A 25,273-nucleotide genomic window follows, 5' to 3' on the forward strand; every position below is an offset into this window, starting at 1 on the left:
GTTTGTTATATATCAACATTTGTTTACGGAGTATTTGTTAGTATTTTCCAGTGGAATGCTGATAAAAGTTTAACAACTTGCTCTTCAAATGTAGGTCTGATATGAATGTTGGTTGATATTTTTATTTGCATGAATGAATAAGGGTGAAAGTGCAGCAAGGAAAGCATGTCAGAACTTCACTCATTCATCAGTGAAGTGACTTCTTTGCTAAATCAGATAAGTTTTTGAAATAAAAAAAAGAATTCCTTAATATTTTGATATTCACATTGTAATGACTACAACATTCACACTTTAAAGTTTGATTGCCTTATTACATTATCTCTATCACTTTCGTAACCAAGGATTGGCAGTTTTCCTGGAAAGAGCCAAAGAGTAGCTATTTTAGGCTTGTGGGCCACATATGGTATATCCCACATATTCTTTGTTTGTTTTACAACCCTTAAAAATGTAAAAAGCCCTGATTTACAGATTTTGCCAGTTTCCATGGTGCCAGCACTCCCACCATTTCAGCTTACCAGCATGATGTCACTCAGCCGAGAGTTAGAGATGCTAAGTACAACACCCTTATGTAATATTTCCCCGTACAGATTCAGTTACAGTAACTAACCTCAAGAGAATACATAGTAAAATGTAATGAAATAATTAAAAGTGATGAGTTTTTAGTATTAATTACCTTTGTTTTTACTTTAATTTATTTGACTGTAAAGTTACATAGTTTAATTTTTAACAATGGCTGTGTTTCACAACTGACTTACAAAATTCCTGAAAATTTAACACTCAATTCTAGTGGGTTGGTAAGACTGGCTCCAGCGTAGCACTATTATGTTATTCCACATTGAGGCTTCCAGCAGATGGCGTTGACTCCATAGTTCTTCTATGTAGCAGTACATTAAAACACTCAAAGTGGATTAAATTAGGGTTCTGAAATGTAAAGTTTGGATAGGTTTTATTTATTTTATGCCCCCTCACCCCTTTTTTTAACTTGAAAGTAACCAATTTCCTAAGTTAGAAAAATGCTTTGTTGAATGGTTTCCTGGAGTTCTGAGAAGGATCATGTTACTCTGGATCTTGACCTTCAGTACATGAGAGAGCTTTCTCACATTGCCCTAATGACTCAGTAATGATTCTGTTGTATTGAGAGGTTTATTTATAAAAATTAAAGAATCTGTCACAACATCCTAGTCATCTTTGTTATTCACCTTCTTCATTTGGTAAAATTATTTATAAGAACCCCAGTGTTTTGTTGTTGTTCTTGTTTTTAAATGTCACTGCAGGGTATGTTTTTATTGATTTTTTTTAGAGAGAGAAGGGAGGAGCGAGGAGAGAGGAGAGACAGAGGAGAGGAGAGAGGAGAGAGAGAGAGAGAGAGAGAGAGAGAGAGAGAGAGAGAGAGAGAGAGAGAGAGAGAGAAAAGATAAACATTGATTGGTGCCTCCCATAAATGCCCTGACCCGGGATCGAACCCAAAATCTAGGTATGTACCCTGACTGGGAAATGAACCTGAAACCTTTTGGCACATGGAAGATGCTCCAACCAACTGAGCCACCCAGCCAGGGCATGAACTCCAGTGTTTGTTTTTTATTGTTTTAAATGACATATTATAAATTTTGAAATTTTAAATGTGCAATTCAGGCAATAAGTATATTATTGTTGTGCCACCATTGCCACCATCCAACTCCAAAGCTTTATCTTCCAAACTGAAAATCCCCATTATCTCCTCCCCCTGGCAACCACCATTCCACTTTCTGTCTCTGCGAATTTGACTACTTTAGGTACCTCATATAAGTGGAATCATACAGTATTTTTGTGTGTGTGTGTTTGACTTATTTTACTTAATTTTTGTTTTTATTGATTTCAGAAAGGAAGGGAAAGGGAGAGAGGGATAGAAACTTCAATAATGAGAGAGAATCATTGACCGCTGCCTTCTGGGGGTTGAGCCCACAACCTGGACATGTGCCTGACCAGGAATCGAACCTGTGACCTTCTGTTCATAGGTTGATGCTCAACCACTGAGCCATGCTGGCGGGGCCACTTAATATTTTTAAGGTTCATCTAGATTGTAGCATGTGTCAGAAATTCATTTATTTTTTAGGCTAAATAATGTTCCTTTGTATGTATATACCACATTTTTTTTATCCATTCATCCACTTATGGGCATTTGGATTGTTTCCACCTTTTTGCTCATGTGAATAATGCTACTGTGAAAAATACCAACGTTTCATTAGAAAAAATAACATGTAAACATGAATACTACCTGTGGACCACAAGACATAAAGAACTTTAAGAGCTATAGAACATAAAAGCTCTAGATAAAATTTCACTTTTTAAAAATATTCTTTATTGTTTAAAGTATTACATATGTCCCCCCCCCCCCCACCATTGACCTCTCCCCAGCCACTCCCATGCCCCAGCACATGCCCTCACCCCCTCCATTGGCTATGTTTATATGCATGCATACAAGAAAGAATGTATATGGGTGCTTTTAGCTAAGTGGAGGATCATTAGGTATTCTAAAAAGGTTTTATTTGCAAACACTATGGCATTCTTTTCATGCTTGAAAAATAGAGCCATTAATATTTTATGAGACTTAAATACAATATGCTCAACATTATAATGTAAGTCTAACCTGTTATGTATGTGAAAGCCAAGCCAAAACATCAGTAAGTAATAAGACAAAAGAAAAAATTATGGTGTGTGGCTGAATGGACTCTTAAAAAGCTAGTAAATAAAAGGAGTTCCCAAAGTTTTTTGTTCATTCATTTTAAATGTTCAGGTCCTTTTAGAATTGCTGCAGGCTGGAGGCATAGTTCAATTTGAAGAGAGTCGGCTCATCCGCATGGCAGAAAAAGCAGAGTTGTAAGTTGTTTTGAAGTCATATTTAGTTGATACAACTATTAAATTACATTTCTGTAACTTGAAGCCTGGTTTATCCATGCATTGCCATTTATTTTTAAATTAAGAAAAATTATGCAAATAACAAAAAAACATAAGCATGAAAGTTTGTGCCTTTTAAATCTGAAATTTAGTAAAGTTTGAAGAAATTAGGGAAATTAGAAGTATATGTACATTTGTTTTAGGATAAAAATGAAATAACAGTCATGATTTATTACTTTAGTTATTTAGTTATTTTTTACTTACAATATGGATAGTATTTTATAGATTTTGACAGCTATTTATATATATTATAAATATTGCAGAATTTAATATAGCAAATAAGATGCAAATATATCTATTCAGTTTTTAATATTTTATTTGACATATTTAATTCTGTACAGAGAAACTTTGTACAATTAATTGATATCTAATATATTAACTATTTTTGTGGCACATGTTATTTTAACATTTATTTTGTACCCACTTTTAAAATTTATTGTAAACATGGTATTCAGCGGTATATTAAACCTATATTTGGAAAAATGGCAGATAATAATTTTCTTATATCGGGGTGGGGAACATTTTGTCTGCAAGGGCCATTTGGATATTTATAACATCATCCCTGGTCCATACAAAATTATCAGCTTAAAAAATTAGCCTGCTGTATTTGGTCAAAGACACTCCTAATGTCTTGGCAGGCCAGACCAAATGATTTCTCGGGCCTTATAAGGCCTGGGAGGCCGGATGTTCCCCACCCCTGCCTTAGGTACCATGACTTCATTTAGCAGTAGAAATAACACTGACTGTATTTATTTTTCTATACTAATTTCTGTGCTGAGAAAACTTTTTGAAACAATAATAACCACCTGCCTATTTGGTACACTGAACTTTTTCCTTTTATGTTCTAGTTATCAAATTTGTGAGTTTATGTATGAACGAGAACACCAATATGACAAAATTATTGATTGCTACTTACGTGACCCACTAAGAGAGGTGAGTTAAGAGATTGCTTACCCTTTTCCATACCATTTCCACACAATTCACCAATGAGCAGAAATAGCTATTCAGTTTGTATAAACCATTCAGTAGAAATAATTAGACATGTGTTTGCTGATTCAGGTTTTTATTTATTCAATAGGTTTTTATTGAGTGCTTGATATTAGGCAAGTATACATTGATAATTAAAAAGATATAGTTCTTGCAATTTTAAAACTTACAGTTTAGTGATGGAGACTGACTTTAGATGATGGGGAACTGACGTATATACGACGGAAGGAATCTCAGAGGAAGCAACATATAAACTGACTTTGGAATTTGAGAAGAAGCCAGTTAAGCAAAGAGCCAACAGAAAAGTGTTCTAGGATAGGAACCATATATGTAAAGACCCTGAGGTGGGGAAAATTTTTGACATGTTCAAGGAACTGAATAGAGATCATATAAATGAAGAAAAGATCAATGTAAATGGATCCTCATAGACAAGGGCAAGAGTGATTTGAGATGAAATTGGGAATGTGGACAGGGACAACCAAAGACAAAAGTATAATATTCTCTCATTAGGTTAATGAAATTGAGAACAAAATTAATTGGAACAGATTTGCAACTTTTAAGACTCTACACTAAACTAAACTTGAAACAATTGCTCTTTATCATCGGTGTCAGTTTTCCATCAGTTAACTATCTCCAAATAATAGATATTTAGCAAGACTGGTATAGATATAGTGAGTAAATATTCTTGGAGTGATGAATGAATGAATGAATTATATTGTCTTGTGCTCCTTAGGAAGAAGTCTTTAACTACATTCACAATATTTTATCCATTCCTGGCCACAGTGCAGAGGAGAAGCAGTCTGTATGGCAGAAAGCAATGGATCACATTGAGGTGCTAATTCAATAAACTTTTGAAATTTTCCCATTTGTATGGATATCTCCCAAATTAAGCTTATGCTAACCAAGCAATGGCAAGTGTCACATTATTAAGTTGATTTACTTGCAGATTTGCATGTTTTTCATATAATTTATTCCACCTCATATTTGTATTTATAAAGTCTGTCATGTGCAATCTATATATAAAAGCCTAAGCAACCAAACAACCAGCTGACCGGTTGCTATGATGCACACTGACCACCAGGGGGCAGACGCACAATGCAGGAGCTGCCCCCTGGTGGCCAGTGCGTTCCCACAGCCAATCTCCCGCAGCTGGCCAACCTCCTGCAGTCCCCCCCCCCAGCGAGATGGCCAAGATGAGGGACCCCACCCATGCACAGATTCGTGCACCGGGCCTCTAGTTTATTATATCATGGCTTCTGAAAATAACCCATGTTCAATCAGCTGGTTGGCAAACTGGAATATTAGTGGGTTTTTACAACATTCTTAATACAATTCTGAGAGTATTCCTGGTCTTATTCTCTAATACATAATGGGAGCCATTGCACTCAATCACCCATTGGAATTTTAGAAACATTTCTATGAGTTTTTCTCTCTGATATATTTCCCTTCCTTGTGTAACAGAATAATTCTGATTTTGTTAATGCATGCTTTTTTTTACAATAATGCAGGAGTTGACATTGGAACAAAAAGTTATTTTTAAAACACGTGCCTATAGATGCCAAAATGGAGAGACCAATAATGCGTGATGAACATGTGATCAGAATGTATTCTGGAAAAGGGCTCACAAATCACTCCTCACTTTAGTGTCCATAGGTTCATAACATACCATATACCTCAGAAACCAACAGAGCTAGCAGGTTTGTTGAAATGTATTTTTTTTGAGTCACTAATTTGTGAAAAAAAGTAGTAATAAAAGATACTGAGGTAATCCTAGTTTTGAAAATAAATTTCTATTTACAAAGTGTCTTTACTCCTCCTTGTAGCAAGGAACAGGTGATGGGGTAACTTCTGGTGATAGGTTTAGAGATGGAATGAAAGATATGGTTATTCAACATAATTTAAATTTTTTTATACATGTGAAAAATGATAAGAAAAGATGAGATCTGAAACTCCGAGAAAACATTGCATGTGATATAAGTACTTTGTTCCCATTCCTGATGGTTGTAAAGTTTAGAAAGATCAGAAATGTGAACACATCTTATGTGAAACATCTGGTGAGAAAGAGATACAGTCAGTCATCAGATGTGTGGTCTGAAGTAATTTCCACACTTTCATCTATAGGATTGAGAACATATATATGTTATTTTATGTTACGATATTCCTGCTAACAACAAGATGGATATATCTTGATGAAAGAACTCAAGAAAACCTTCTCCTACTTTGAGTTATATCTTTTTCCTTTAATCATTTTGTATTCTTTTTCCTTTCATCATCCCCTTTAAGTCTCTGTATTTACATTATGGCTCATTCTTTATTTCACTTAATCTGCATTAAGCAGTGGTTTGAGCACATGGACTCCAGACATCCAAAAATGAAGCTATGTCTCTCTGCATAATGTGAAATGCGATGCATTAATCAATGAGCAAACAAATTACTCAGCAGAAAACTCAGACTGGAGAAGCAAGAAGTATTGTTGCACAACAATTATTTCTGCTGACTTTTTCCAACATCTGCACATTTTTTTCACCTTGAACTTTTTAATATCTCTTAAGACCACAATTACAAATATATAGACTGTTTGTTGAAGGACTTCCTTGGCTTCAGTAATATAAATAAAATCAACATTAAATATGTAGGTGTAAAAGTCCTCATAATAAAGTTTTCTGGCAGTATATACAGTGAATAAATTAGTGGTTTTTTAACACTTCTGGGGTTATTAATCTCTTTTGAGAATCTAGTGAAATATTTGGACTTGTGCATGTGCACACTGTGTAAATTTGTTTACAATTTCAGGGATATGCAGACACCCTAAAAGCCATTTTTAGATCGGGTCTGTGGATTACGGGTAAAAAATCTTTATTTTTACAATATGAATAAAGCATATTTTATTATATTTAAAAATATTTTTAGTTTTAGATATAAAAAGCATACAGAAAACTGCATAAAGCAAATGTACAGATTAATAAAAAATTAAAAAGCAAAATATCTGAGGTCTAGATCAAGAAATAGACTTATATGCAGTACCTACCCCAGACTTCCTGTGTAGACTTCCTATAGATCCTTTCCTGGTCACAAGCCCTGGCTCCCACAGTACACCCATTAGCCTGTGTTTTTTCCTGATATTTCCTTGCCTTTCTATATATACTATTACTGCATATGCCTACATCCCTAAAAGTTTATATTTTTGCTTTGCCTTTTTCTGAACTTTATGTAAATGAAGTTATATATTGTATTTCCTTTTTTTCTCTCTCAATATTTTGAGAAGTTTGTATGTTTTGTTATCTGAAGCTGTGGTTCGTTTGTATTGTTATATAGTACTAGGGGCCTGGTGCACGAAATTCGTGCACTGGGTGTGTGTGGGGGGGGTGGGGTGGGGAGGAGTGTCCCTCAGCCTGCCCCCTCTCACATACTGGGAGCCCTCAGGCGTTGACTCCCATCACCCTCTGATCGCCTGGGGCGCAGAGCCGGGAGGCGGCGGCTGGGCCATCCTGACGGTGGGAGAGAAATATCGAGTTGAGGTGGGGGGTCGCGGCTGCCCGGTTTGTCTGCCCCTGGACGGCTACCACCCCCCCAGTTTGGACACCCAGGCCGCGTCTAATTCCTACCCCCGCTGGGGCAGCTGCATGCCGTGATGTGAATCCCAATGAGGGGGAGGGGGTCAGGTCCCAGGCCTCCTTTCCCAGGCCGCCTGGGCTGGGAGCCGGGTCCTCCAGAGGTCACCCGGGCTGCTCCCAGCTCCCGGCCAAGGGGGACCTGGCCGCACAGGCACAGAAGCACCCTGAGGCCCTGGGGGCCCTTGGGTCTCCCACCCAGAGCTCTGGGCAGGTACCGTCACCCGCACACACTTGTGCCAAGAGGAAGGGAACAGTGGCCACTTCCGGAAACCCTGCTCTCGATCCTCTGGCTCTGCTGGCTCAGCACTGAGGACCTCCGGGCAGCCTGCCTCCAGCGGTAGGGCTCTGGGAGATGTTCATGGGCCAGTGTCCTGGCCCATCGCTGTCCCAGAGCTCAGGCATTGGTGCCGGACAGACCCAGCTTTTAGCTCTCCCCTGGGTTTCCAATCACTGTCAGTGGCAGGGGGCCTCTTCCTGCTTTCCCTTTCGCCGCCCTGCATTGTGCCTACATATGCAAATTAACCGCCATCTTATTTGCAGTTAACCGCCAATCTTAGTTGGCATATATTTGCATATAGCCCTGATTAGCCAATGAAAAGGGTAGCGTCGTATGCCAATTACCATTTTTCTCTTTTATTAGTGTAGATTTTATTTTACAAGTATATCATAGTTTGTCCATTCTACTGTTAGTGGATGTTTTAGTCCATTTATAGTCATCATTATATATGCATCTGAGCACTGCCACATGCATTTCTCTAGTGCAGTGGTTGTTAGTTTGATCTCCAGTCAGCAGTATAGCATCAGGTGAAAACTTAATAGAAATGCAGTTTTTGTCTTCACCTCAGACCTTCTGGATCAGAAGCTCTGGGAGTGGGACCCCACAGTATGTTTTAATAAGCCCTCCACGTGCTTTTGAGACATGCTAACATCTGATAATCTCTGCTGTAGGGTCCATAATTGCCAGTTAATTGGGATAAATATTTTTACCAGCTGCTGGCATTGAATGAAGTTTCCCGTTGATTCTATATCCTTGCTAGACTTCAACATTTTGCAATTCTAGTGGATGTGTAATGATATTTTACTATGTTTTAAACTTACATATTCTTAGTTACTAAGATTGATAGACTTTTCATGTTTATTGGCCATTTAAATATCCTTTCTGTAATGTGCCTGTTCAAATCTTGCCCAATTTTCTATTTGAATATCTCCTGTACTTATTGATTAGTAGGCGTTCTTTATGTATCCTGCATGGTAGTGTTTTTCACTGACACATGTTGTGAATATATCCTCCCACTCTTCGGCTTTTTCCTATGATTCTTTTTAAGAGTTCTTTTTTTAAAATCAAAATAATTAATTTTTTTCTTCTATACTGAATGAGAAATTCTTCATATTTTTGTCTAAAGGCTTTTTTATCTGTTTTTCCTTCCATCTTTAAATCTTAGGTTCACCTGAAAGCAGTTTTTGTATATGCTGTGAGGTGGGGGTTCAATTAATTTTTTTTAAATATGGGTGCCCAATTTTCCCAGCAGTTATTTTAAAGGTTGCCTTTCCCTATTGCTCAGTAGTGCTACTTTGCCATAAGCATATCAAGGATCTATATGCTTGGTCTGTTTTTCTGGGCCCTCTTCTGTTTCATTGATCTATTGTCTGACTCTACATCAGGACCTCACAAGTATCCTATATAATAAAAGGCTAATATGCAAATCGAATGGCAGAATGGCCAGTCGTTAAGACGCTCACTCACCACCAGGGGGCAGATGCTCACTGCAGGAGCTGCCCCGTGGTGGTCAATGTGCTCCCCAGGTGGATGGGAGTGTGCCGCTCAGCCAGAAGCCGGGAGGGGGATGGGAGTGTGCCGCTCAGCCAGAAGCCGGGCTCATGGCTGGCGAGTGCAGCGGTGGTGGCCGGAGCCTCTCCTGCCTCTGTGGCAGCACTAAGAATGTCTGACTGCTGCCTAAGCCATCAGTCAAGCATCCCCTGAGGGCTGCTGGACTGTGAGAGGGTGCAGGCCGGGCTGAGGGACGCCCCCCCACCCCGAGTGTACAAATTTTGTGCACTGGGCCTCTAGTTTTAAATATTGTTGCTTTATAATAAGTCTTGATATCTTTAAAAGAGTATTGGTTATTCTTGACCTTTTATACTTCCAAATACATTTTGGAATTAGTTTGTCCAATTCCACCAAAATATTTTTTAATCTTATGATTCTAACTGTGATTGCAATGAATCTATTAATCACTTTAAATGTAATTGACATCTTTATGACATTGTATCTTTCAATCTATGACTGTATGGTATGACCTTTTATTCAATCTTTTTTAATAAAGTTTTATTATTTTCTCTGTAGAGATTTTCAGTCCTTTTTTAGACTGTCAAAAATTTATATTTTTAGTATAATCATGCCACTAATATTTTTAATTTCCCATATATGTACAATGTTTATTATAAGGATTTTTATGGAAGTCTTCTATTTCTAGTATATTAATAGTTTTGTCATGAAAAAATTTTATCACCTTTTCTCCCTTACTAATTTTTGCGGTAAATATTATATTAAATTAGCCTTAAATTCTGTGGATAAATGCAACTTGATTCTGATGTATTATCCTTTTTGTATTTTGTTGAATTTTGTTTTTACTTAGAATGTTGTATCAATGTTCATGATTAAGATCTATAATTTTTCTTTCCTATCTTATATTGTTCTATTGGGCTTGGTGATCAAAATGTTGCTAGCCTCATACAATGAGCTGAAGAAGTTTCCTTTTTTCTGTTCTCTGTGAGAGATTAATTAATATTGGAATTTTTCTTCCATAAATGATTACTAGAAGTTATAGGTGAATTTATTTGAGTCTAGAGTTTTCCGTATGGAAAGATATTTTATTATTCGGTGCAAGTTTTCTATTGCTTAAGTCAATTTATTGAACTATATTTTTCTAGAATTTATCCATTTTGTCTAAATTTTCAAATTCTTGACATAAAAGTTTTTAATCTATGTAATATCTATTAATCAGTAGTAATATATCCCCTTTTTCATGTGTGATATTGATTAGTTGTGCTCTCTCTATTTTGAGATGTGTTATATAAAACTAGTATAAACTACAGTTATTTTAATATTATTTTTAATATTAATCATTATTAATCTAAAAATACTACCACAAAATTATTAGATATATCACTAATATCACAGTCACACTAACTTGTATACTTTTTATTTGACAACATACTATGTGATGTAAAGTTGGTCTTTGCAGTTAGCCATGTGATATGCAATTGTAAGGGCAGAATAGTAGGTCACAGAAACCAAGTGAAAAGAGAGTTTAAGAAGAAAATGATAGCCAGTGTCTAGGAAAGTTTAGGGAGAGTGCAAATTGGAGGTCTTAGATTTGACAGAAATAGGTTTTATTAACAGTGGTTACTTAACAGTGCCTCTCTTAGTCTGATTTAAAACTTATGACTTTAAGTTGATTTCTTAAGACACTTATAGTTTCAAAACCTACCAGGCAATCAGAAGTACAGTTTTAAAATTCTTAGCCAGAGAAATTGCAGCTATATCTTTTTTTTTTTCCATCAAGTTATTACTTTAAGCTCAAGGGTGAAATTCACAGACAGAGAATTTGGGGAGCTTTTGTTCATTCTGTTCATCCTGCAGATACATGGCCTAAATCCAGAGTTCAGTGCTTTCATTTTCTAAGAATTCTGGATTACCTTGTATATCACAATCTGACTTTTTACATGGTATGTTTTTAATTTTGCTCATTTACAATGTGCCTTTAAATTAGGGCCTTACATCAAGGTCTCCTGAAATGCAATAAAGAAGCTCATGAAAATATTGGGGCAGGTGATCATGTTTCACATCTATGGGAATCCTATTTAAATTAACATTAAGATTTAGCATAAGGATTTTGTCTTTTTCTTTCACTCTAGGAACTTGTGTCCCTGAAGCCTTGTAAAGCTGCAGAGCTAGTTGCTACTCACTTTTCTGAACAGATTGAAACAGTCATTAATAAACTTGAGGTAAATATTGCAAATATATATGGGGAAGAAACATCTAATGAAGAGACAATTAATTGTTGACTATGTAGCAAAGAACTTTTGATTTTAGGAATTTGTTCAATTAATAGTTGCCATTTAATAGTAGTTTCTACACATTTGTTGAGGCTTAAAACCCATGGGGGGAAAAAAGTCCCAGCAGACACCGTATATAATCAATTTTACATTATAGAAAAAGAGGTTTTAATGTTGAATGTCAAAGACATTGGAAATTGGAGAGAGAGGGAAATGAGTTATAAAGTTATTGAAGTATTGAGATCTATTCACATTTCTCCTCCCAGACCTGAGGCCAAGTCTCTCTCCAGCTCCTGCCTCCACTATGCTGCCTGGCACAGCATACCGCCCTATAAACACTGTGGAGTCTAACACGTTTCTTTTATTGTAGAACTTTACTGATTATGTAGGAGAATCCCACACAGGTTTTATAAAGTACTTTTACTTTTGATGACAAGAATTATGCCTCTGACCTATTGTTTCAGAATTCTTGAAATGATAAGTAAGCCAGAATATTAAGTCCAGAAGGAAAGTTGTGTAAAATAAAACAAGGTGATGGGCCAGGGAAAAGATAAAAATCAAAGACAGATAAACATACTCAAAATGTCATATTCTATATTACATTAATCCATTTCAGTTTTGGGAGTCCCCTGGTTTTTATAGGTGAAGTTTGAATGTGTCGAAAAGGTAAAGAAAAACTAAACTCTAAATTTTTGCTCAGCTTTCCTTAGAACTTAGAAACATTTATATTCATATAATATCCTAAGGTTCATCTCATTTAATTCTTACCTCTTCCCTGTGCAGAAGGCAGAGGAGATACTGCTGTTCTTTTTTAAATGAGTAAACTGAATAGCTAAGAGAGCCAGTGACTTACACAAAGTCACATAGCTCATAAGTGGAAGAAACAGAGCCCTGATTGATGAGATGTTGCAGTTTGCCATCTCTGTTGCAGTTGATTATATTGGGGAGTCCATGAGCTTTTCAGGTGGTGGTTGTCATTTGGGCCGTCATCACAAGAAGGACCAGGTGAGACAGTGAACCCATCAGCAGTACAGCCAGAATTCACTACCAGCAGAGCAGTTAGAGTGTCCACGTGTGGGAATTGCACTGGGGTTTGTCTCAGAAGAGGGATTTTTTTGTGTGTTTTTTTGGTTGGTTTTCTTTCCTTGGTTGATTTTTTTTTTTACAATAACAAGGTATTTGTGTTTCTTTTGCACTCAAAATGGAGTATGGGACAGTGATTAGAATTACTGAGAGGAAATGATCTCCAAATGATTCTTTAGAATTCCTTAGATCTATGCAGAGGGCTTAATGGAAGTAATCATTGGCATGTGTGTATTTTAAAGGGATATACTAAATTCATTCTTTACCATGGCATAGTTTGAAGAATTTGTTTTAATATTATATTTTTTACTGTTTTTCTACTCAGAACCAGGTTTTGCTTTTCAAATTTTTGAGGAGTCTTCTTGACCCAAGGTATGTTTGTAACTTTAGTTTTTTATAATATGTAGATTATAAATCAAAGAAAATAAGTTGAAGTTAACAAACTGGTCCATGGTAACCAAATAGTACACTCGGCCCTTGATTTTTAATGTTTGTGTGTGTCAGAATCACCTAAGAAGCTTAAAAATATATAGTTGCCTGGGCCCAACCCCGCAGAATCACTGTGGGTGGGGATATTTTTAATGTACACCTAGAGTTAAACTTCACTGGCTTAAGTGTAATATTCCAGGATGAGACAGCTTTTGTCTCAGACGTGAAAACTTTTAAGTTGCATTAGAATGTACATTAGCCATTGAAATCAGTCATTTACTTAAGCGATCCTGATATCAATTTCAGTTATTCCAGTATTCTGTGCTATTTTTAAATATCAAAGTACCAGGATGTGTGATTGTAACAATTGTTTTGAAATCTCAATCATCTAAACTTTAAGAAGACTATGCCACATTTTAATTTAGAGTCCCACTGATGTGCATATGCAGATAATTGGAAAAGCAATCTGACTACATTTTTCTCCTGCACCCCAGTTCAAGACCTTTTCAAAGTGTCTGTGTTTTAATTATAACCCGGTTCTCAGAATATTACTGAAACTAGATTTTTTTTTAAAAAAAATGTTCTATTAATCATTTGTATTTCCCTGAGAGTCTGAGAGTCAGTTTGGGCCCTGGTCTACTCCTAGAATTAACTGATGGAGAAATTATAGAATTGGAGTTGAGGGGTAGGAGGGAAGGAAGAGAGCTATAAGGAGGATGGGAGAGCTCGGGGAGGAGACTGAGAGGAGACAGAGGACAGGACATGGATGAGGAAGGCGGCACTCTGCCTCAATTCCCAGCCCTTTCTCTGGGGCCTGAGCACCTCTTTCCCATGGCAAATTCCTTCTGTTCCCTCTCTCATGTGTCCTCCAGTTTCAAATATATCCTCTTAGGATTTGACTCGTCCTCTCATAAGATCATTTATTTTAAGCAAGTTATTTTCTCCCAACGCTCGAGCTGGAAAGACAAGAGAAGGCTCAGCTTTGAACTTGGCCTTTTCTCACATGGAACAAAAGTATAGAAGCCAATGGTGACCAAATCCTTCTTTTAAAAAATAAAATGAAAAACAATATTAGGTAATATAAATATATAGTCATTTGCTCTGATATTGCAGTCACTCCTTAATTTAAATTTCACAGTAATAAACATGGCACATCACAAGAGTTTCAGAGGTTTTTCCATGAAAAGTCTTGCTCTATTATTACCTGCCCTAGATTTGAAAGATGTTAATTAGGTAAGACCCTTTAAGAGTACTGTGAAAGTTGTTTTGTTCACTAGCAAACCACAAATAATTTTACATTTACTCAGTATGTTTTATCTCCCTGAATTAACTCTAACCCAAGATAATTACTCTAAATTAACTTGTCACACATTCTTCCTTCTTGTCATATTAATTTGGCTACAAGGTTCTCTCTTACCTACTTCAGAGAGAAGCAGTGTACCCACAACCCTTCATCTTCCCTCTCCCCCAAAGCAACATGACCTGTAATGTCCTCACTTTTGACAGCAGCACAGTTGCCAGCTTTACTTTAGCCTAGTAGAAATTAAGAGCTGGCAAAGATTCTCCCCTTGACCAAACTTTACTCAGGCCTCTGAGCCTTTTCATCTCTGCCCTTGTGGAGTCTAGTTTTAGCAAGAATCCCCGACCCTCAATATATGATCACCCAAAATATGTGTCCAAATTCTTCCTTCCCTACCACCCCCCCTCCCCCAAGCAAAATCTGATCACCCTTGGCCTGCCTTCAACAAGAATCCTGTTAAGTCAGTCTAGCAAATATTTACCCCACATTCTTAGTACTTTTTCATCCACTGACCGCCTCCTCATCCTCTAACCCCATCCCAGCTATAAACCCCACTTGTCCTTGTTGTATTTGGAATGGAGCCTCGGCTCTCCTGTACTGTCAAAACCCCATTGCAGTAGTCCCTACACCTATTATGATAGTCCAAATAAAGTTTGTTTCAACAAGTATTATGGGTAATTTTTTCTTTAATAGAGCCTTGAATTAATAAGACTGATACTTTAGCTCCACCTTTAAAAAGGGCTCACTTTCATATTGATCCATTTCCAAGAGGTCAAAGACAAGCGTTCTGCTTTGAGTATCCCAATCCAGAATTCATAGTTTATCCTTTTACTTTATGTCTTATATAGGAAGCAGGTGCCAGTTTACATAATGCTCCAAATTCATTTGTAAATTGGATGTTTGGCATTTCAATATAATCATTTTTATATAAAGAGCATTTTAAATTATAGTATCTTAGATTAACCCATAAAAGCCTGTTTAACCCACAATGTAAATATATAGTAATAGTGAGGAGAGGAAAAATTTTTTCCTTCTTCCCATTTAGGTTCTTGACTGTACCTCTGTAACAAAGAGATTAAGAAGAGAAAAGCATAGAGATTATTTACTGTAAGTTTTACATGACACGGGAGCCTTTATAAGGAAATGAAGACCTGAAGAAATAGTTAAACCTGAGTGTTTTTTGCTAGGTTTGATGAAGAGTAGAAAGTCATAGAAAAGTGTGATAGGACCAAAGGATATGAGCTAAGGATAGTATACTGGGGGAAACTGAACAAGGCCTGCTTGTTTGGATTCTTCTCAGTGTCCCTCCATCTTCAGAGGTAAGGATGCTCCTTTCCTCCAGGTACAGGGAGAGCACCTCTCACATTAAAGTTTTGTGACATGCTTTGGGGTAAAGAGGAGGGGGTAGAAGTGGGGGTCAGAGAGTCCCTTCTATACCCGCCATTTCTCAAGTTCCTTTAGTTTAAAATATTTGGTATCCCAGGGTACCATATTTTGGGGTAGCATGTCCTGAACCCTGTCACTAGTAAGTTACTAATTCTGAATTGAGGGAGAGGATCAAGGTTAAGAAGGCTGAGTGCAGAGTGAGTAAGGAGGAGTCACTCCCTGAACTAGCCTTAGATAGTTTTGGTTATAGAAAGTTTATCTTTGGTGTCCTTTGAACTCTGCCTTCTCCACTTCTCTCTTCTTTCCAGGGGTGCAGGTACACACACTTCTTCAGGCTCTCCACTTTATAAGCACACTCAGATATGGAGTATTGTTCCTAGGTAGATTTTTTAAATCCAAAATTACTTCCTTTGATGATGCCCCAATCAAAACTTGATTTACTTTGTCAATTTCTGAATTATGCTAGACTTTTACAGTGAGAATATACAAGTAAAGTATGAATTCAATGAAGCAAACACACTGATGAAAAAATACTTTTCCAATACCCATGACTCTCAGGGTAAGGAGAAAGCAGGTAGTGTGGCCTAGTTTACAGTAGGCTCTGAATGACTGATTTCCCATCCCATTTTAGCTTTTCAAAATGGGTATGCTTGTTGACTAACCTGAAGTAAAGAATTAGAATCTTGTTAGGTACTGGGAAAACTGAAGTGGGAAAGTAGGGGAGTGTGGAAAAAGGTATGTAGTGAGAGCATCCAAACCTGTGTTAGCGTAGGTAGCTACATATTAATAAAGGAAGGCAGCAAAGGGAATAAGACATTATTAAGCTTAATGAACTAGGGAACAAAGGCTTGCTTCCCAAGGAAGCTATAGCTTCATGTACTCCCCAGAGAACCAGTGGTCCATTCCCCACAGACCACGGGGATGGGATAGAACAGTGAAGGGGGAGACAAGCACATGCACAGTAAGGGCCTAAATGGTGACCATAGAGGCCTGTCTGTCCAGCCTGGGGAAAGGAAATGGATCGGTGAGAAGGCGGACCTAGCGCAAGCCCAGGAAAGCTTGGGAAGTTGACTGGTTATTTTGAAAAAGCACCTTCCCAAACCCAAGGTAATATAATCCCAGCTAACAAAGAGTGCTCTTTCTCTCTCTTGCCTGCCCAATAACATGTGCTCAACCTGTGCGCAGCCACCTGGGGCCTGCTGCAGACCGTGTGGTCTCCGAAGGACTAAGCTTTAATAAAGGACAGACTCTCTGGACACTGGCCCTATTTCTGGGCCTGATGGGGCAAGACTGGAATTTTTCCTTGGCAGGATGGACAGAAATGGGGACATTGAGAATCCAGGGGCACTCCTTTGATTTTGCATTTCACGCTACCAACAAATCTTACCATGCCACAATTTCCCATACATGGGTCCCTGGAATGCTTTCCTTGAGATCCTGTGAAAGAACACGCTTTCCACTGGCAAGATCTGTAGATGATTTTTATAAGAGCTTTTTTTGAGCCCAAACTGACAACTGTTACGGTGAAGCAAGATCTGAGATGCTTCAATGAATGACAGATTTGCACTTCTTTTTATACATTTGAAAAAAAAAGGAATCTGTCAGGAAGATTACATGAAGGAAGGAAAAAAGCAAAGTGGGGAAAATCTCTATGATTGGATTACAGGGCAGTTAACAAGATTATGTGCTCCCTTGAGGGTGATACTCTGGCATTTCAAAGGTGTGTTAAGCTAGATGCACAGGAACAATGGACAGGGTTTGCTTAAGGCAAAGGTAAACCTTTTAGTAAAGAAGTTATAGGCCAGGGATGTGACTACTCACCATGTCCTGCCTAGGAACTTATGATCAAATCACCCTGTGAGATGACTTTTGTACTCCTGAACTTGTCAGATGTATTACAGAAGCCCTATTTCATTCACAATAGGACAAAAGAACATCAAGAGTAAGTAGACTGGGCCCTGCCTAGCCGTTTTTTCCCCTGGCAGACAGCTTTAGGCTATTTTTGCCTTTCATTTTTCCCTTTTTGTTCTTAAGCAATAGAATTTATTTTAAACATCCAGGTTTATCCTCCCCATGAAGCTCCTATAGAAGCATTCTGGAGAGTAGAGAAAATGAAAGAAAACAGTTATTTTGAGATGGAGATTGCTTATGTGTCATATTGAAATACTGCTTTTTTGTTGTTCTTGCCCCCAAAACCTGAGTTAATAGGATCATAATTCTTGTGTATATACAGTTATATATATTTGATTTAACATTTGTATGAACTCACTGAGTTGTTTATGAGGGGGTAGCTTTTTATTTTATCAACAGCATTTTTAGAGGAACAAATTAGTTAAATTCTTATGTATATTTCTGTTTTCTTTACTCAATTTCTTTAAGTTACCTTTGCCATGTAAATAATGTCCTCAGTAGAAATAATTGACCTACAAAGATATTGGTGGCATCTGTATGTAGAAAGATTAGATAGTTTATGGTAGAGGGGAGGAGACGGGATTAATCCTCCAGAAACAAATTATTTGCCTGAATTGAGACCAGAATTTGGGAGAGGAAGGATTTGCATCTTCTTCTAATTCCCTTCCCAGGAACTTATGATCACATCACCCTATGACAAGGACAGCTGCTACATATCATCCCCCCTCTCCCACCCTCCCCCAATACACACACACTCCCACTGTGCATACCTGCTGGCCAAGAATTCTCACAGGAGTTCTGATACATTTACATCCATAAGCAGGTCGGTCTTTTGTGCAGCAGGGATGCTTGAAGGATAATACGAAAGGACACTAATGGTTTTTATGAGGCTATAAGCATCATAAGAAATAAGGAAAATGTGCAAATATATTTATATTCACAGTATTTTCCTCAGTATGATTTTCTTGGTAATATCAACTTAGCTTTTGTTATCAATGCCCCAGAGGCCTCTGAAATATATGTTATAATTTTTTCATAGAAAAATACATATAAAATGTCATTATATTTTTAAATCTTTAGTCTAAGTAAAAATTGAGCATTGCTAAGAGAATGAGTGTCTTTGCCAAGGAGCAAAACATAGATTATGGAAATGGTTATACATTGGATTAAAGTTGAATCTGTTAGTGTTTCTATGTATAATTTTGAAGGTACATTTTAAGATACTGACACAGTGTTGAAACAGCATAGTTCAAAGTTTAAAAAGTAGAACATTATATATGTTAATAAACTTTGACATATGAAAATACATTTCTACTTTATGAATGCCTGCATCAACTTGGCCAGGCCTACCACCAGAGACCGTATCTTTGGTTGATATTTTGCCAACAGCTCAAATTCAACCTTTTAAATTCAAATACATCATAATCTCCTAATCTCCAGACTTGATACATAGATTGATAAATAGGTAGGTAGGTATATAGATAGATAGATAGATAGATAGATAGATATAGATAGATAGAAAATAACTTTCATGCATTTACTTAATTTCTTGATTCAGTAATTCTTTATCATGAGATCATTTGCTATGTATTGTGTGAGAATTTGAAATGACTAAAAATTATATTCACTTTAAAATCCAAACCTGTTTTTTTTTCTTTTATTTTCTCTCTTAGCAAATGGCATTATCTGCCCATTTATTTCATTTAGCAATGTACCTAGTAAGTACAGTATACTGAGTACTGTGACAGGCACAGGAGGTAAAGTGATGAATAAGGTGGGGCCCTGCCTTCATATAACTTCCATTCTGATGGAGGAAGTTGACAAGTAAGAGGCAGTTTTAGTATAAGTGTCTTTAAAAAAAAGATCCCAAGTGATAAATTTCTCACATTCCCCACTCCACTCCACCTTCTCAGCCACACCACAGAGAACCAGTCAGTCATCCAAAATCTACCTTGTGGCTCTCTCTTCTATGTGAGTCCCCCTCTTGTGTACCCACATTATCCTGGCTCAGGCACTCTCCTGGTCTCTCTTGCTTGTCTCCTAACCAGCCTTCCTAATTCTACTTCCTTTTCAAAAAGACAGATAATGACAATGTCTCCTTTCCCCTTCACACACTAATTTCAGTTCCCATTATCCAAGGGTAAGTCCAAACTCCTCATGGTGTACAGGCCCTTCTTGATCTGATTCAGGCATATCCAGCTTTATTTTCTCACCTGGCTTTTCTCTTCCCCCCTTTATTCTGCAGCAGCACTGAATTAATAGGTCATAGGATACACTACATATTGTCATTCCTCCCTTTGAATATATATTGCTTCCTCTTAGTCCACTTTGTTTCTTGGAGCAATTTACCTATATGTATTAAGAACTCAAAAGTTACACATGTGCATTGATCCAGTTATTTCATTTAAGGAAATTCTGTGAAAGAAAAAGTAGTTAATATTTAAATATCCACCTTAGCATTTATATAGTGAAAAAGCTATTTTAAAAAGTCAATGGGGGAGATGGCTAAATAAACACTAGGGTATATGAGCATAATTGAATACCAAATTGCAAACATGACTATGTAAATGTAAAAATAATGCCAAACTGAAAAAATACATAGCATGAAATAGTATGCACTGTTGGGAGGAAGAAATTTTCCTCTACTCCTGTAGGTTCTTTGAACTGGCCTAATAATTAAAGCTACATGAGACAGATTAACAAGAGAAAATAACCAAATTTAATTTTACATATGTGTATGGGAGCCTCACAGACATGAGAATCAGAGATCCTACATGCATGAGAGGTTCAAGACAGAAAGGTGAAATGAGGTACATATGACATCATGAGCTAAGGAATGAGGTAAGATGCCTGGGGTTTCAGATGGGAGGAGGGTATTTCACAGGATGACAAGAAGAGCAGATGTTCAGTAATTCGGTTTGCCCTGCCATATAAGTAGGTGGTCACTCTTACATGGGCAACAGTCCACTTTAAATTCTTTAAGGGAAAGGTGAAAATTTCTCTTGAGCCTACAGAGTCTCTTTTGCCTTCAGCTCAAAATGATATACATGCCACCCAGCCAGTGTCGCTCAGTGGTTGAGCATCGACCCATGAACCAAGACAGCTGTTCTCAACCTGTGGGTCACGAACAATGAAAATACATGCTGCATATCAGATATTTACATGACGATTCATAATAGTAACAAAATTACAGTTATGAAGTAGCAACTAAAATAATTTTATGGTTGGGGGTCACCACAACATAAAGAACTGTATTAAAGGGTCGCGATATTAGGAAGGTTGAGAAACACTGAACCAAGAGATCCCCAGTACAATTACTGGTCAGGGCACATGCCCGCGTGGAGGGCTTGATCACCATTAGGCATGAAGGAGGCAGATGTTTCTTTCATTGATGTTGCTGTCTCTCTATCCCTCTCCCTTCTACTCTTTTTAAAATCAATTAAAACATTTGAAAAATACTCTTCATGCCAAAGTAGCATGTCTTGGGGAGGCCTGTACTTAACCCCGTCAGCGCACATATATCTGTGTATGATCGAATGATAGAGGATATAGAGATGTAGCTAGCTTAATGCTCATATATATTCTTTGTCCCTGTTAAAGAACAAAAATTCAACTGAGTAAATTTAAAGATCTAATTGGCTTTATTGAATGATTTTGAATCAAGAGCATCCCACGTTGTAAACAGAGAGATGATCCATGAAGTTGTATAAAATGGCAGGTTTTTATTGATACAAACTGGGTGGGACCAGAAAGTTATTAGCAAAAGAAAAGAAAGGATTGGCTCAGGCCAGGGCACCGTTCTTTACATGAGGACTTACTATTTTCTGAAAATGATGATAAACAGCACTTTTTCTAATAAGAGTCTTCAGTTACAGGAGGAGGAATTACATTTAGATGCAGGAAATCTTTCCCAAATTAAGAGCTTTGTGACACTCAGTCCTGACCAGAAGTTGCGTGATTAACTCATTAAGTTTTGCTGCTTAGGGCTTTCTATACTTGCTAATGGGCTAACTCAGTATCTTCTCAAATTGGCTGTAAATCCCAAAGATGACGTATTCTTTTCTTCGTGTGTGTGTGTGTGTGTGTGTGTGTGTGTGTGTGTGTATTTCACAACTGCCTTGAATGCAGGAGTTTGTTAAGTGACTGGCTATTCCCTGTGTAGACCACCATCTTAGTATTCTTTCCACATAACTTGAAAATTATCTGTTAAATGTCTGTGGCCAACTACACTATAAACTTTGAGAACGAAGACTGTTGCATTCATTGTTGTTCCCCCAGGCATTAGCGTCGCCTTGGCACATAATAAGTACATGCCCAAAAGTTGACTTCTTTTCTTCGTGTGTGTGTGTGTGTGTGTGTGTGTGTGTGTGTGTGTATTTCACAACTGCCTTGAATGCAGGAGTTTGTTAAGTGACTGGCTATTCCCTGTGTAGACCACCATCTTAGTATTCTTTCCACATAACTTGAAAATTATCTGTTAAATGTCTGTGGCCAACTACACTATAAACTTTGAGAACGAAGACTGTTGCATTCATTGTTGTTCCCCCAGGCATTAGCGTCGCCTTGGCACATAATAAGTACATGCCCAGTAAATGTACATTAAATTGAACTTCAATGACTGGGAAAGCTAAATTGGTCTGCCTTCAAATGGAGGAAACCTAATATAGAATAGAGGGGTGAAAATTACAAGGACTAGGGCAACAAAGCCAGATATGGCTCAGAATAAATCCTATCTACATGAAGAAAATAGAAGATGCACTGACGAACCCAGGAAAATGATAGTTTTTAGGTAGGATGAATGTTGTGTCTCAGTAGAACACTATTAGATATAAGAGAAAAGGGAATGCTAACCAGTTTTTCTGGACATTAAAGTGAGCCAGTGTTTTTTTCAGATATTTACACCATATTGTAGGCGATGTTAATATTTTCTCTATATCATACTTCTGTTAATATGTCTTATAAATGCAAGACTATGGAGCAAATTAGGATTAGACTTAAGCATCTGTTGATGAATCACAGTATTTAATTCTTTCCAGGCATTTATTGGCAAAACCCTTTACAAATACTGAAGGTGTGAATATGCATCAAACCAAGCAAATCATCCGAATGAACAGATTTTGATGCATTCATTTGGGAAATAATCTGTCCGCTGGGACACGATTAGGCAGCATCAACATCATCAGAACGTTAATAAGTAAATTGCATCATTGATGAGTTTACATCCATTTCTGACTGTTGCTTATCAGTCTTGCTCATAAATACAACTTGTTATATCCAGTTCTCAGAGCTCTTTCTATTAGCCATCTCTTAGCTGCCTGCTTTGCCGTATACCCCACTGCTAACTTTAATGGCTGTCAAAGTTAGTATAGTCTTGGGACATAACAAATGGGTGCTCAGTAAAGGTACACTGTTGTAGGCTTTGAGAATTAATTAGTGAGGAGCTAAACTGGTACCTACCCTCACAGAGTTTATAGTCTTTTAGAGAAGACAAGTAATTAAAGAATTACAACAGGTGTGACTGGTACTATAAGGGAAGCATAGTAGAGATGTTGAGACTGGAAGATGGTTTATATATACATGTATATAGTTACGAATCAAATTGTATAAACTGAATTGGGTCATCTGTTTCTTTTAGAGCAACAGTATAACTTTTATATGATTTACTTATTGGAGCCTCTACTGACTATTATTTCCTTAATTACTCAATGTAAACTGAGCAGTTTTGTGATTTAGAGCGCTTCTGATATGATATACAGTTCACCCTAATAATCTGAGTAACAGTGAGATTTTTTAATTCATGATATTATCTGACCAAAAGTTAGTCTTGGTTTTAAGATAGCATTCTTTTTACCTGAAGCTTTAATTATAGAGGTGATTAATGATGTTACTCTTGTTTATGTTTTTAGGGAAGGTATTCATGTAAATCAGGAGTTGCTGCAGATATCCCCCTGTATTACAGAACAGTTCATTGAATTGTTGTGTCAGTTCAGCCCAACCCAAGTCATAGAGACATTACAAGTCCTTGAGGGCTTCCGCCTAGAAGAAACTATCCAGGTAAGACCAATAATGGAGAGAAAGCCAGAGTACACTTTTCCTAAGCATTCACCATTTTACAGTTAAGCAAAGGGAGACTCACATATTAAATTACTTGCCTAAGTTTTTAGCTAGTAAGTGGTAGCATCTGAGATGGAACCCAGATAGTCTGATCCATAGTGCATGCTTTTCATTGCTATGGAATAAACTGCTTTCACATGTTTTCTAGTAAAGTCAGAACCAGCACATGTCCATCATTGTTATTAATCAAGCTTCACCGACATTCTAACCAACATGATAAACATATAAAAGTGAATATAGTAAAAGTATTAAAAGGGAAAAACCAAACTCTTGTTCGCAGGCACTGATGATTACATAGTCCTCTTATGCAATAAGACTTATTAGGCTGAAAGCAGTTCAGTAGACTTAGCACAGTCATTGCCTTGATTCATTTCCCTTATTTTCACCTGTTTCCAAATGAAAGTGAAAATGTGTATACATATTCTAATATACTATAAGAGGTTGGCATTTTCCCTGTTTAAAATGTAACCTACCATTATGTTTCCTTTTTTTTATGTCAGTACTCATGAAATAATAATCTGTATTTTTTGCATCCACCTCCTGAACTGTCCACAAACTAAAATTTTTAAAATTATGAAATATTTCAAAAATGTAGAAATGTACATGAAGAATATCAAATACATATGTGCCCACCAAGCCAATTTATAAATGTTAACATTTTGCCACACTGGCTTCAGATATTTGTTGTTTTGTTTTAGAAATAAAGCATCTTTTATTTGTCATGTCCCCATCTCTCCCCTGAGATCACCACCAGCCTGAAGGTGGGAAGTTTATCCAGGTTGTTTATTTTTCATATATATAGGGTGGTCAAAAGTAGGTCTATAGTTGTTCGTTTGGAAACAAATACAATAATTAAAACATAATAATACAAGAATAAACTGTTTCAGATACAACTGTAACCTGACTTTTGCCCAACCCTGTATGTATTTATCTATAAAGTAAAAGATGCAGTTTCATTATTTTTAAAATTTGTATTAATGGTATCATTTGGTACATATCCTATTGCAAATTGCTTTTGTTATTAATTTTTTAATCTATCAGTTTTTATACATGTAGATATAGTTCACTGATTTTAGTGGTCATGTAATAGCCTATTGAATGATTATGCCACAATTTATATAGTTCCCTACTAAGGTAATTAATTAGAGGATGTGAGTGTGAGGCAGTCCACGTTTCTGAAATTCAGTGACATGAATTTTAGCTATTACTTTGCCAAATAAATGGAATTTACAGATATCATTTAAAAGAGCATTCAGCTTAATATTAAAAACTCTGACTACCAAGTCAGGTCTGTTTTCAACTTTTTGCCAGTGTTGTAAATTGTTTGCAATATCTGCCCATTTGGGGTTGCATGTCATGGTTATGAATAAATCAGGCTTGCCATACCTCATTACAATTGCCATAGCATCCTGATATCGCTGCGGCATATTTCTGGGACTGCCCTCAAAAGATGATG

At 37.0% G+C, this 25,273-nt stretch overlaps 1 protein-coding gene across 11 annotated transcripts in view; it reads left to right on the forward strand.

Annotated features, from left to right (window-relative positions):
* Positions 1-25,273, forward strand: part of VPS8 (VPS8, CORVET complex subunit) — a 251,894-nt gene that overhangs the window by 140,056 nt on the left and 86,565 nt on the right. For all 11 annotated transcript variants that reach the window (XR_001515545.1, XM_006773641.2, XM_006773642.2 and 8 more), the window contains 6 exons: positions 2,774-2,856; positions 3,783-3,867; positions 4,655-4,753; positions 11,454-11,543; positions 13,003-13,049; positions 23,610-23,757. Coding sequence is in view for 10 of the 11 variants with exons in the window: in XM_006773641.2 (XP_006773704.1) it covers positions 2,774-2,856; positions 3,783-3,867; positions 4,655-4,753; positions 11,454-11,543; positions 13,003-13,049; positions 23,610-23,757 (552 nt within the window). In the remaining variant the exon portion in view is untranslated. The remainder of the gene's footprint in view (positions 1-2,773; positions 2,857-3,782; positions 3,868-4,654; positions 4,754-11,453; positions 11,544-13,002; positions 13,050-23,609; positions 23,758-25,273) is intronic.

Source organism: Myotis davidii, unplaced genomic scaffold, assembly GCF_000327345.1.
Source record: "Myotis davidii unplaced genomic scaffold, ASM32734v1 scaffold27, whole genome shotgun sequence".
Classification (NCBI taxonomy): Eukaryota; Metazoa; Chordata; class Mammalia; order Chiroptera; family Vespertilionidae; genus Myotis; species Myotis davidii.